General features: G+C 28.7%; 1 protein-coding gene across 3 annotated transcripts; it reads left to right on the top strand.

The window, feature by feature from the left end:
• Positions 1-2: 2 nt before the first annotated feature.
• LOC126914211 (sialin-like) lies at positions 3-14,729 on the top strand. 3 transcript variants are annotated; one of them, XM_050717848.1, is made up of 12 exons: positions 3-365; positions 1,609-1,756; positions 1,847-1,945; positions 9,497-9,699; positions 11,100-11,230; positions 11,355-11,460; positions 12,126-12,210; positions 12,281-12,501; positions 12,611-12,757; positions 12,833-12,965; positions 13,044-13,285; positions 13,423-14,729. In XM_050717848.1, the coding sequence occupies exons 3-12, from the start codon at positions 1,921-1,923 to the stop codon at positions 13,648-13,650; spliced, it is 1,521 nt and encodes a 506-aa protein (XP_050573805.1). In that variant the 5' UTR covers positions 3-365; positions 1,609-1,756; positions 1,847-1,920; the 3' UTR covers positions 13,651-14,729. The 3 variants fall into 3 exon arrangements, with proteins under 3 accessions (XP_050573805.1, XP_050573806.1, XP_050573804.1); XM_050717849.1 differs by having other exon boundaries at positions 4-285; positions 1,609-1,945; XM_050717847.1 differs by having other exon boundaries at positions 4-365; positions 1,609-1,945.
• Positions 14,730-14,965: the final 236 nt, after the last annotated feature.

Below are 14,965 nucleotides of genomic sequence, written 5' to 3'. Positions count from 1 at the left end.
AGTCACGTAGCACGTTTGCCATGGCGTATGTGTAACAGTTCCTTTGATCGGCGTGTAGTGTTGCGTTTTATTGTGATTTAATAATATTAGTAAGATAAATATTACAATTCTTTATACAAGGTTTATCATATGTGTATGGGAATAGATTAAACGGAAAGCAATTTTTTATTTTAACATGAAAAATCGTATCGACAAAGAATAACATAGCTTTGTGAATATTGATCGACAAATTGGCGGGATATTATAGTGCGTTTTCCGATCTTAGAAAAGATACGACTGAAATAGGTTAGTCTCATTGTGCCATCATGCAATAAATGAAACGCTTGATGTATGTAAGTTAATGATACTCGTGATTTACACTAGTTGTAAGTACAATTATTTATTTCGTTATTTAATGTTAATGTATTTATTTAAATTTTATTATTATTTGAATATATTGAATATTAAGGATATAATGAAAATATGAATTTTTTAATGTATTTTAATGTACTAGAATGTTAAAATAATATTCTACTTTAATTCTAATTCAATATTTACACAAAATTATACTTTTATCAATTAATCAACATGTAATATTGACTTGTTTTAAAATTCGAAATATTTAACAATTTTTTTAATTATTAGCATATTGTAATTATAATTATATTTATTGCACTATTCGTACATTATTCAATGTTTTTGGAATATGTAATATATCTACAATGTACATACAATCCCATAATCCTATTCCAACAAAGTACGTAAATATGATGCAATACAGAAACAGAACAATATGTGAACATAATATATATATATCCAGATAATCGTATGCTGCCTTTCTTAATTATTAGACTAATACACTATGTGACATCGTGCGAAATAAAAATATAAAGATGGATTAATTAGATTAGATAGATATATTAGTTAAGAAAATAATTGGAAAATACATGCTAGAAAATAATAACTTGTGACATTAAACAATTTGAATTCCAATTCAAATAACTAGTTAATCTTATGTGACATAAAAAAGTAAAATTTTTACGAACTTGTAATTTCATAAGATTTCGTTTAAAATTGAGTTTTAATTTTTTTTTTAGTTTTTAATTTCAGCTTTTAAAGCTATTAAATTTCACTTTCGTGTATTATTCATAGCTTTCTTTTTTAATTAACATGCAATATTCTTACATTTAAGGGATCAGTAGAAAATAATACAATAATATAATCTATTATAACATCCGATGAATTTCTAATAAATATTTCACTTTCTTATATATTTAGTTTAATAACTTTATCAAATGCTTGAAAGTACACATTTAATGTAAATGTATATATATATATACAATTACAACATTAATATCATATAATTCACTGAATTCAAGTGGTATTCACTTTATCAATAGTATAAAAATGATAAAATAAATGTACATTGTAGATTATCTATGTCAATCTTGCTAATCAGATTACATACAGATATACGTATTTGGCGGCGTACTTAAATATTCTCTGTGTTTGTTCGCAATCTTTGTTTCTCTACATATAATATGTGATATTACATAACTCTGAGTAATTCTATTATGATTAAATATAGAATTCAGATGTGGTGATAGTGGTATTTCTTTTTTTTTTCAGCATCTCCGTGAAAATATATGATTTCGAAGTCCAGAAGAAGAGTAAAAAGAATCGCTATTACTAATATCTGACATTTGCGTGAACATGATGTAATGCAAGTAAACCAACAGTTTACAAAGTTGATTAAATCCTGATGATATCCTCCAGAGTAACTTGACGCGAAAATTTCTTGCCTGTTATTACAAAATTATTGATAGTGATTAAAAGCATTATTAATAACCGTCAATTTCAAATACAGATACGGTTTATAATTTAAATAACTCAAAACATCGAGTTGTCGTTCATATATCAGTGATCAATTCTACAAACAAAATGGGTCTATTCCGGAAGGTTAATGGTAAGTACTTAGCAATTTTAAAATTCTTAAAAATCTAAAAATCTTAAAATTTCACAGTCTTGTACATTGCAAATTATTATTCGTATTTCTTGTTATTCCCTTCCCGATTTAATTTCTCATTGATTTTTCAATAAGATTAATCAATTTATCTTCGTATTTACATAATAAACAATTAATTGTATATGTATAAATGTACATATTACATAAAGTTTATATACAGGGTGCTCAGGCTATTAGTTCGCAGCGATAAACGATAAATATGAAGAAAAAACGAAAGGAAAAAGATAAACGATTCAAAGTGAACTACATATTTTTTTTTACATATATTTTTTTGCATACACTGAATCTTCTCAACATTTTACGAAAAAAAGTACCGGTGTAACATGGTCAAAAACTGGTTAGTTTAAATTAATATTATAGTAATATATTTTAACTTTAATTTTGTAGAGTATCATGAAAAATAAGGAAAGATGTAACGCAGTACTTTCCTATTTATGTTTTCTTTGTCCTACATGTGATTAATTCTGCAACATTGAAATTAAATTTAAAATATCCTTGAAACTACCTCGCCTATGTTACTGTGAAATGCATATGCATTATTACACTTGTGAAAAATATATTATCGCGAATATGTAATTCACTTTGAATCATTCATTCTTTTCCTCTTGCATTTTTTCCCATACTTATAGAAGAACGCCGAGAACTAGTAGCGTGAACGTGAACACCTTGTGTATAACCAAATATTATATATGCGTGTGTATAAACTTTCTGTTTGTATTTAAAAAAGGTCACTATTATGATCACTATCATATCTTGCTTCTTCTTTGTGCATATAACATAATGTGAAAATACAATTCATAGAATAATAATTAGATTGTAAAATAAACACTGAAAATAATGTTATTAAATAATAATTAACTACGTAATATTGTTAGAAAATAGATTTCTTAACTCTTACACTGACATATAAAAACATATACCGTGCTAAAGGCACTTTTAGGAAAAATTAAATTTTGACGTACGAAATTACATTTTTTCGAGAAAGAAAGTGCCGGCTTTTTATTAATCTTTTATTATTTTATTCCTTATTTAAAGTAATAATTATTATTATTTTTTATCTTATCTTTGATTACTTCACCTAATTCTTTCTCCTGCTCAAATAAGAATATGTAATCTGAAAGTATGATATTTCTGTATAAAAATAAATCATTAATTATAAATTTGTCATACATTGATTGTTACAGTCGGTTAATTTGGAACAATATAGATACATACGTACGTACATAATTATATAACAATTATGTTATGCAATAGATACTATTTTAGTGAATTCAATGTGCACAATATGTATTTGTTACCGTTCAGAGAACTAAACAAGTGTTAATGATAACATTGTTCTTATGCAGGGAAACTGATCGTATTTTGTATTTTATTAAATGAAATATTCATCTTTTATAAGTAATTTACCGGTGTCATTGTTACGCATATTTTTTTTCTGTATATGATATAATGAGATCCTTTGTAAATATATGCCTCAAATACAAATATTACAAGAGATTAAAGCACGCACGTATTTTAGTTGTATATATATGCATATATAATATTTCTTTCAAACACAGAGTGGAACATAAACTGATCGACAACAATCGACTTATAGCCATAACTATTTAAGTGTCTTTAATCTCTAGAAATTTATCTGAATTTACATCGTTGTTTAGTTACTTTTCGAGACGTTAACGTAACTTGTTAACGTAAGGTGTAAAATATTTGTGTGTTTCGGTGGTAATACATACCAACCAGGGAGTTAAACGTTAATAGTGTAACACGTATCGCAAATAATGCATTGTCCATTATTTTCTATGTGCAGAGTTATAGTTTTATTGCGAATCAATAATTTCCTTTTATACATGGGATTTGTTCACGAATACTGTCTTTACCTTTCAACTCATATATTTTTAATGCTATTGATATGTATACTTATAAATTTTATAAATTAAATTATTTAAGAAAAACTTTGTTCTTGAAAGCATCAGAAGTGTTATAACAATCAACAATTTAATAATCTAATTAAACAAATTAATTTTTTTAGTTCTTAAATTAGTTTCGCCATCGTGAAATTGAAAATAATTGCGATACCTGTTGTCTTGATATAATTTAAATCTAAACGTTACTAATTCATAGATAGATTTTCATCGATATTACCCTGAGATATGTCATTAGGATTATACATCTGTACGTGATTCAACTTTAATTTCACAGATATGTACACGTATGCAAGGATATATTTTGAATAGCATATATCATACTTGTGAGATTTCAAATAAGATTGAGATATGTTTGAGGTAGATTTGGGTTAGGTTTGTGTCAGGTGTGGAAAAACGAAGATATAACATAAGACGAGTTATTATGGAAGCATAAATTTTCGGTAGAACGGGTATCGAACATTTGAGTAAATATTTGTTTGTTGAATCATTTCTTAATAGAACGTCTATAACGTTGCTTTAAGCCATATGCAAGTAAATCAAACGCAATATCACCCGATAAATAATAGAATTTCCTATTGTTGGAAATTTTATAATAATTTAAATAAAGAACTCAGTCGATCATAGAATAAATTACGTTAGTGCGGACACTAATGCGTACACCCAAAATATAGAACGTGTTCAATGCAAAGAAAGCAAATACTCTAGGGTATATGTACTCGTAAACAACTCTATACATAGCTTCATACTTTGATAATCGAATATGTAATTGCAGATCTTTCTATCGTGGCTAAAATATTTCCAATTTCTGTTAATGATTATATAACATGAAATTTGGTATGAATTGTACTCAAACTTAACCGAACCTAATTGAAATTTACATACGGTATGCATAAATGCATATAGTATTGACGACATTTTTGAATATATCTATGAAAATAAAGCCAAACTATGAAGATAAGAAAAAGAAAATAAAGGCAGTTACATACATAGATAAGTAATTATGTATACATACTGAGAACATTAACTTTGATAACATATCTCAAATTCTGCTAGTAAGTTGCAACATGTATGTTATTGTTGTTTAAATTACTATTACTATATCTTGAAATTCGTTTTGATGCTTTTATTGCATTATTTATGATCGTAAATAATGTTAAATAAAATATGTAAATGACTAGTTGAGAATTTATCCAAACTATGAATCATACAAATACGGTTGTCGTCAATGAACAACGTTATGTATCGATAATTGCACCGTATTTGTCGTGTTTTAATAATTTCACAATGTACAGAGTGTCCAAAAGTATGTGGAAGTTAGTTATAGGATCGATTCTACACATCGAGACAATGAATATTCGTGCACATATATATTATTTTTCAAGTCATAATCAATTTAGTTTCACGTTAGAGATATGTACATATACTGACAGTTGCGTAGATCAATGACTCAGCTGACGGACTTTTCTTCTACTTCATTCATTCTTTGTGTTTTTCTCTTTTTTTAAAGAAACAATGACGATAGAATTTCCATCATTACTGATTATTATTAAAATTTCATTTATTTGGCTCAGAGCGAGTGAAACAAAAAATTATTTATCGATCTATGGTAGCTTTAATTTGTTTATATGAATCTTTTTCATTGTTTTAACGTCTAGAATCAACACTATAGATATTTACTTAGGCTCATAGATGTATACTTAGACACCCTGTGCATGGACATGGAATACTTTAAAAATAATCGTTGTGTATTATTGTATATACATATATACATAAATATATACATACGTAACTTAAGACTTTTATCAAATGCTATAACATACCGTTGTCTTTTTACTTAGTAAACAAATTGATATTTTTGTTTCATCTGTTATTTATTATTATTGTTGACCTTCGCATTTTCGTTATTTTTGGCAGCATAAGAACATCTACAGGAAGAAGTTGTTTGATTTTGCTCGAATAATATCGCGATAGAACATTTTTACCTCCAAGGTTATCTTTTTCAAATTTGTGCAATTATCGAAATGCGTTAACAATAACGTTATTTTATTATCATATTATTGTCATTTCTAAAGAAGACAAAATCTATATTAGGTATGTGCCGGTGATCCTGAAAGTGGCCTGAGTCTATTTAGATTACAATAATCTAAAATCATCTTTGCAACGTAATAGATATCGAACCATTGGATTGAGTCGATTGCTGCGTGGTTAAGTAGAATTCAGTTTATGCTTCGAACGGAACGCTTTAAATATCTCGAAACGAAAAATAAATAGCATAAGCCATTTTCATAATCACCGGCGCGTAATTAGTATATCAGCCTTCAAATGATCTTAGACAACGAGAATCGTTTTATACGATGGAAAAGTAGTTTTGAAGTTTATGTCGGTATACAAATATGTAATTTAAGAGGTGTACGATTATTATTAATCTCCACGTATCTTTGAACAATAAATAAATAACTATTTCACATTCTCAATAAATATCAAATTTAATATGATCCATATACATTGAAATTTTCTTTGTACGCTTTTTCATGTTATGAAGATGTAATCACAAACTTAATCGTTTCACCACCTTCTAAAATAGATATATTTGCACAATTATGTATACTATATTACTAATGCCATTCATTTCTTCCACTTAGACGTGAAAGTAAATGTATTATAATTAATTTTGGATCTCAGTGATAACAAATTATGAAAAGGAATGATGTTGAATGGCAAACTTTTTTGTCGCAATACATCTTATATAAAACCAAATAATTTATTCTTCGTAACGCTCCTTCGTGTTGCCAAAATAGCGAAAGTATGTAAGCGAACAAGGATGAGCGAAATACTTCGTACATGTACATGGAAGTTATTAATATCATTACACATGGTGTTCCACTCGAAATAGATGATTTAATTACTTGTTTTAATCGCGATGAAATTAACTTAACGAATTGCAAGAAACCGTGGCAATTTCCTATTTCCGATTAGTAAACGGTACATATTTCCTTTTATGTAGAAACTTTCCCTACTTCCGTAATATGCACTTATAAGGTATTTTATAAATATATTTTTTTATATAAATAGATTATTAATTACCGAAGGTTTTCCAGATTATAGTATTCTAAGTATTCTCGTATAATGTGTTGTCTAAAATGCAGCATTTTTTCTTTCGATGCAGTTACTTCTTCTTTTCTCTGGAAATTTAGCATGTGCATATTTATATTTGTCGTGTATTGTACGTAAATACAAATAAAAATTTGATTCTATTTCTTAAAACACTTCCAAACTCCTATAAGAAATAAGAGAAGACTTACAAGAAATCTCCTTCCAAGAAAGAATTCCTTCAAGAATATCTCCAGAAATATTTGATCTTCGATATTCATTTTTATCTTCTTGCATTTTTAGATGTCAAGCACTATAAAAAAAAAAAAGAAAAAAATATTGGAAGCTACAAATGCGTATAAAAAATGGAATAGGATTCAAAAACTTCAGGTTATTCGATAATTTGTTTCTTATTATGACTGGAATTTGCTGATATGTAGGATTAACCTCTTATCTTTTGATGACAGAGTTTCCTCCTGTACTATCTTGCTATATGCGAACAATATTTTCTTGTCGCTTTTAAAAATCGCTCTTGTTTATACCTCGAGCAACGATGAGAGCTTGACACCAATCAATTGAATGGCAATTAGAAACAGAGATATGACTCAACTACGACCTTAAAGAACGTACGCTACTGAAGAAATTTATCGCGTTACTAGAATACTACTGAAAAATTGTCAGATTTCAAAGACTCGTCATTTTATTAATTATTCATTCGAATTTGACGCAATAGAAAGGAGATTAAAGCTGAAACTACTTGAGTTTTAATCAACTTCTTAGGATTGCGAAACCTAACTATCCTTGCGATACGCTTTGATTCCGCATCAAGTTCTTTCGCAAATTACCGATGATGATTTTACGCGAGGTTCGTCCACGACCCTATAACCTGATTGTTGATTCAAGTTCGTCGGATTCTTATAGCTGCCTGGTTTTTATATTCGCATGTTTCTAACCTTCTTGGCACTTTTCCAATTCGTGCCGAATTTATCTGTGTATTTTATAACCTCTGACCAACTCCTTAACTACGAACTGAATTCATTTCGAAATTTTCTTTATTTCATCTTGTTGATATCTCGATATTTCACAATGTCTCTTTCTTTGCAAAAGTTTCATTCCTCGGCTGTTTCCTCATTAATATCAAGTTTGTTTGCACATTAGTATGTAATTCCATTCTAGCGTCTCTCTGATTTCGCATCAGATTTTATCCTTGTTTTTATATAATACTTCAAAGAACTACGTGACTCTCGTCATGTTTGTCGGCGTATATTACCAAGAGACTGATGAACCTCTCGCGTTGCTTACTGACGGAAAACGTTTTATTCGTCAAAGTAGTAACATTCATAGTTTCTCTCAAGGGAAACCAGCTTATAAATATCGTCTTTATATACGTACGTTATAACTTTGGAAATGAAAAAACATCTCCAATATTTTCTAGTTGTGAATTGTCGACAATGTAATGACCGTTTAGGCGTGACAAGATAACGTATATGATGAATTATTACTAAAGTTATTGCCGCGGATATTTTACGTACTTGCATCACTTACTGTAGTCGCAAAGTCTTCATAAGAAAACAGCCAGTGATATTGTTGAACCAGAATGACGAAGAGATCCCTGTTCCTATTTACATGATACTGCAAGATCGCATATTGTACACGTTGCTCAGCCAGACTTTGAGTAGAAACTTCTTACATATTCTTCTGCCTTTTCTCATGATAATTCTACGACCTGCTACCTCTTTCTAAGCTCAGATAGACATCTGCATATCAATCGAATGAAAAACGGAGAGACTTTTTACTTTCTGGAAACAAACTTTCCAGAGCCCATATGTAGATTTCCATTGAGAAATGAAGATCGTGTTGAACATCAAGAATTGAGAATCAAGATCACGCGAGAACGTGGTAGTATAGGTCACTGGATTGGTCTTAATCTGAGCTATAACGCTATAATGATAAAAGCATACATATAGTTCTATTTAAAGAAAGAAACATCGATAAGCGTAAAATCTAGAAAAAATACGACCTTAAAAAATGTCATGTCTGTCATCATTGTTTTCTTTTGACGTTTTTCTTTATCATTGATGATAAATGAGATATTTAAGGTGCTCAAGTTATATGGAACATTCTGTATATCTCAATTACGCACCAATCGATAATAATATAGATATCTACATTATTATTTATTTATTATTACTTAATCCGTGCCTTTAATACGAGCTTTTACATCTCTTTTACCTATTTCGCTTCTTATATATCTACCTTCCCTCTAATCCACTCTATATAGTTATCTATATATTATATATTTAAAATACTAAGCAGCCTAAATAGAAATTGCATTATAGCTGGTACAATGTTAAAATTTGCTAAATATTAACTAGAATATCCATGTTCCTTTGATTCTTAAACATAACATTTAAATAAAATTTTCTAACTTTGATGTTTTTATCAAACAAAATATATGTATGTACATATATTTCAGACAGAATACCGAGGAGGGCGATTTTAGGTGCGATGATGTTTTTAGCTTGTATGTTTTCATACATGATTCGTACAAATTTGTCCATTACCATTGTTGCTATGGTAAATGCAACTAGCAAAAGTGGAACAAGTGGTCCAGCATGTTCTGCTACCATCGTCACTAATAGCAGTAATAGTACTTATAAACCTACTATACTTCCAGACGTAAGTATTTTTTCAATTACACATACAACAAAATATTTAGCACATTCCATAGCCAGAACAGCTTTTATATTGTGCATTGTATGACAAATTATTTTATACGAAAAGCACATGATATACATAGTACGTTATTACCAAAGATTCAGATATAAGCAAAATCATCTTTTCTGCTTCATCGTCAAGTAAACTAAACTTAAAGATGTTTTAGATTTATTGAATATATCTTGTGCAGCTCTTTTTGTTATCAACATTAAAAGCATGGAAAATTTAATCTTATCTATGCACCCGTCAGCGATTGTTTTGTTTACACAAACAATTAGATACATTTTTTTTATGGATGTGTTTGGTAAACATTACTATTACATACTGCTTTCTTGAGTCATATACAGTAACATCTTTATAACCAATTAATTATGTTTTATCAAAGTGTTGACTGCTTATAAAAATTTAAAGAATGAATATCGATCATTTTACATATGCGCAATTTTCAAAGGAATTGATTAACTTTGTAGATTTATTACAGTTACTATATATATGCTAAAAATGTCGTGGAAATCGCTTGAGGCAAAATCAAGTAACAACCATCGAAAGATGTACATTTTTAACATTTCCAACATTTTTAGCCGTTCGCAACTCATAGTAATGTTAGCCGATCCCGATAAAACTTTCAGGATATATACGTATATATAGCTGACATAAATGTACGAAACGTATTGTTTAAATTTTTATTACAGGCTCGGATAAAAAAGTTGTAAAAGATGACCTTTACCGTCTTTTTCGCGATTCCGATCAACCACAATCTTTTCAAAATCTTTTTCACGCATCGTTTAATAAACTAATTCTTCTAATTTTTTAAAGAAATTCAAGTAGTTAGGTTTAGTTTTAGAAAGTACTGGCATTTTACGTAAATGTCGACGCACAAATGCCTTCACGCCAAAAATATGAAATTTTCTATGCATAGTTCAACAAAAATACAAAAGATCATCGAATTCTAAGACACAGGGTGCTAAAATAACGGAGAAAAGAATCTAATGTTGAACGATAAAACAAAGAGATTAACTATGTTTGGTCCTAAATGTTTTTCATGTTATGTTGATTGGATGTAAATGAACGAATCGCACTAGTAGGAAATACGTAAAAAGGGAAAGATATCATGGATAGCGTAATGATGTAAAGTGTAAAGCATAAGGGATTGCATTTATGGAAAATTCTTTCTGTTGTTACAAACTATTAGTTTTAGGATTAATTATGTTTAATATGTGTATTTTTGTTTAGTGTAATACTTCTGTTTAGAATTACTAACTACTAATCAGAATTTTGTAAAATAAGAATATAACGGTAATTTCATTAAATTGTTTGTTATTTGCTATCCGTTAGATCGTTACCACATTTTCATCTTACAGTATGGCGAACGATTTGAGTGGAATCAGCATATACAAGGTCTTTTACTTTCTGGCTATTTTTACGGAGTTATCCCGGCAAGTGTACCTGCTGGTCTTTTAGCTGAAAGATATGGAGGTTCGAAAGTAGTAGCGTAAGTATAGTTTTCAATTATATATATATTTACGATATATGTATGTATATTTTATTATTTCGCAATACATTTTATAATTCTTTACATGTATTTTACCTATTTCTTGTATAACCTTCTAATATAGATTTGCAACGCTAATACCTGCAGTACTAAACCTTTTGATGCCTTGGGCTTCTGGTATACATTATGGTTTAGTGTTTGCACTTCGTTTTTTGATGGGCTTCTTTGGAGTAAGTCACTCATTAAATTATTTATCATTTATAAATTACTGTTTTTCTATTTTCATTAAATTTCTTACTAAATAAGATAGTTTTATAGAAGCGTACATAAAATTTTTAGACTTGGACATCTTAAAGACGCTTTTAAGGCGTCGAGTTATATCTTTGAAAAGTCTGCTATAATACAAAACAGTACGATTATCGACGTCTTGTGAACGTCTATTCATTACCTAAATGTTACGTAAATAAAACGGCTTTGTGTTGTACGAGTAATGGATATATCAATAATTTAGAGATCTAAACTAGACAGAACATTTTGTTCATACGAGCTTTGACGACTGAAGACTGGCTATTATTAGATGATTCAGTCTAGACAGCTTTCTATCTTAAAAAAAAAAAAAAAAAAAAGAAAAAAAAAGAAAAAAAAAACCAGTTTACATCTTATTAACTCTACTAACCGATTAGAGCTACGTTTAATATACACTGGTTTCTATAAAACTATGGAATTTTTGTAGAAAACATTTTTTATGCAATTTTAATTGTAGCAAAGATATTTTAGGTGATAAATCCTTTGTATATTCAGCTGATCATAAAGGATTTCATTGTGTGTTTATTATTATTAATCACGTGCAATAGTGTAATCAAGATAAATTTTTATTATTAAACTAAATTCATAGGCAGCTGTTTATCCTGCACTTCATGCAATGATTGCAAGATGGGTTCCTCCTAGCGAGAAGGGTATATTTGTATGGACGATGCAAGGTATTTACATAAAAATTAAATATGAAATTAATAAATCCAACATAATATAATACGAGATATCGTTTTTTAGGTGGACCTTTTGGAACTGTAGTCACGTTTACATTATGTGGCCAAATAATTAGTGCTTTTGGTTGGAAAGCTGCATATTATGTTACGAGTGTTCTTATATTGATTTTTTATGCTTTATGGGTTCTTCTTATATATGATACCCCTGATCTTCATCCAAATATCACAGAAAGTGAAAAAGCTCACATCAAAGAACAAATAGGTACTTCTGTCTCTAAACAGAAAGTAAGTATAAATTCAAAAATTTTAAATTAAGTTATTATATACATATATATTTTTGTGCTATATACATTTAATTATATATATATAATTAAATATTAATGTCGAACTATAGGTAAAATTACCAGTGAGAGCTGTTGCTACATCAGTACCGTTCATAGTTCTGTTATGGGCTCATTTTGCAAACATGTGGGGTATATACTTCATCGCTACAAACGGACCAAAGTATACATTGGAAGTTCTTGGTTTTAATATGAAATCGGTATACTGTCTTGTTTATTTATTGTTTAAAATGATTTTATATAACCTAAACTAAAGTTAATTTAATTATATCTAGGGAGGATCAATTACAGGATTACCTTACATAGCAAGACTTGGCGCTGGTGTACTGTTTGCTGCAGCTGGTGATTATGTTCGAAAAAAAAATATTCTTACTTTAAAATGGATTAGAAAAATATTTATGATTTTCTGTAAGTAAATTTAAATGGAAATTGGTTTGATAAATTTTATTTAATAACGATAAATAAATAAAATTTCTTGTTTAATAGCACATATGGGTCCTGCGGTTGCTTTGATTATAATGACGTACGTTGGTTGTGATGCAATAACTGCAATCGTTATGTTAATAGTAGCACTAACTTTTAATGGAGCTGCATGTCAGACCAGTTTACAAAATCATCAAGATCTTGCACCGAATTTTGCTGGTTCTTTATATGGTATTATGAACACTTTTGGCAGCTTTGCTGGATTTATTATTCCACCAGTTATTGGCGTTTTAACAAATGAAAGGGTATGGATTAATCAAGTATACAATTTTTAATACTTCATTATAGTCGAACAAGTTATATTTGAACAATTAAGAAAATTTCCAAATTTAAATCTAAATTCTAAATATAAAATTTTTTATTTACTATTTCTTTTTAATAGAATGGAGTAGAAGAATGGCGTGTTATGTTCTGGATTTCATCAGCTGTTTTTACATCTGCGACAATACTCTTTTGGTTATTTGGTTCAGCGGAAATTCAACCATGGAATGATTTAAGTCAGCAGAAAGTAGAGACGATTCCTGATGAAGAAACACGAATGACTGACATACCGACTAAAGAATCACGTATGGAAGAAGAAGAAGACAATGAATATAAAGCATCATTATAATTAAAAAATTGTATCTTTAAAGAAGATAATACTATATTCATTTTTATTAATTTATTTAATACAACATAAACTGCATTAATATATCTGACCATTTCATAAGCAGTACGAATATTACGTTTTCTGAAAAGGATAAGTCAGCAATTATTAATAATCAATACGCTGTCATTTGCTTGTCAATTTGTCGATCTCTCTTTTAATCATTTTTTATTGTATTATTACTAACTTTTTGTAAAATACTCGATTATTCCTTCAATGCTCTAATGATACATTGAAAGTATGCATACTTGGCCAAATAAATGCTTATAATATAAATCTTAAAAATAAGCGTATTAAAACTATACAATTTAGTGTGATTCATATGCATATATATGTATGTGAAAAATTTATATAGCATTATCTACTTATATATGATATCGTCAATTTATATTACAAATTTTTGTAACATATTAGCGATGCTAATATTTTCTGGAACATTATGAATTTACATGAATACCTTTAAAGAATTTCTACTGTAATTAGTTAGGAGTTGATTCTTCCGAAATTGAGATAAATTATTAGTTAAAAATATTAAGGACTAAGTACTTGCAGTCACTTGTAGCAAGGAAAATGGCTAATTGTTCAAATATTCGTACGATTCGGAGCTTCTAAAGATAGGTGCCATGCGTTCCTCATGAGTTGTTTTGCCAGAAGATATTATCGCTTGTCTCATATCATGGCTAATTCCTTAGAAAAAAATGACTAACTAGCGATTATTTGACTTTGCTGTTTCAACATTGCGTCTTTAACTTATTGTAACGAATTAATGATATATGAAAAGTACAAAGCTCTCTGTCCTGAGTGTACAGCAAATAATTTTATATCCTAATTATCTCAAAAGTGATGTCATTTTAAATACAGAAATAGTTAAAAATTTTGGATTTTTTACATTAGTAGAATATTCAAACATCGTCTAGACTATCTGTTAAAACTTAAGAAATACTCGACTACATTTCTTAATTTCGTGCCAAATCGAATTAGTTTCAATGTAAGTCATAGTATGTACTTATCATGAATACAATAGTATCATAATCTTAATACTACTTCCAGCGTTTTGAATGCATTGCATGAATGAAATTTTATTAATACTAACGTACAACTTGTTATGTCACGTATACTATATATTATTCCTAAACCATTTATATATTTACTTGTTTGTGAACTTAATATCATTCACATTGATCCTATTCGGTTGGTCGTCCTCCCCATCTATCCGCCGCTTCCTGTACCTCTTTTTCATACATCATCGATATATTCGCAGACCTTAACATTGAGATCT

Source organism: Bombus affinis, chromosome 3, assembly GCF_024516045.1.
Source record: "Bombus affinis isolate iyBomAffi1 chromosome 3, iyBomAffi1.2, whole genome shotgun sequence".
Lineage (NCBI taxonomy): Eukaryota > Metazoa > Arthropoda > Insecta > Hymenoptera > Apidae > Bombus > Bombus affinis.
Note: the sequence above shows the minus strand (reverse complement) of the source record. Positions and strands in the feature narration are given on the sequence as shown.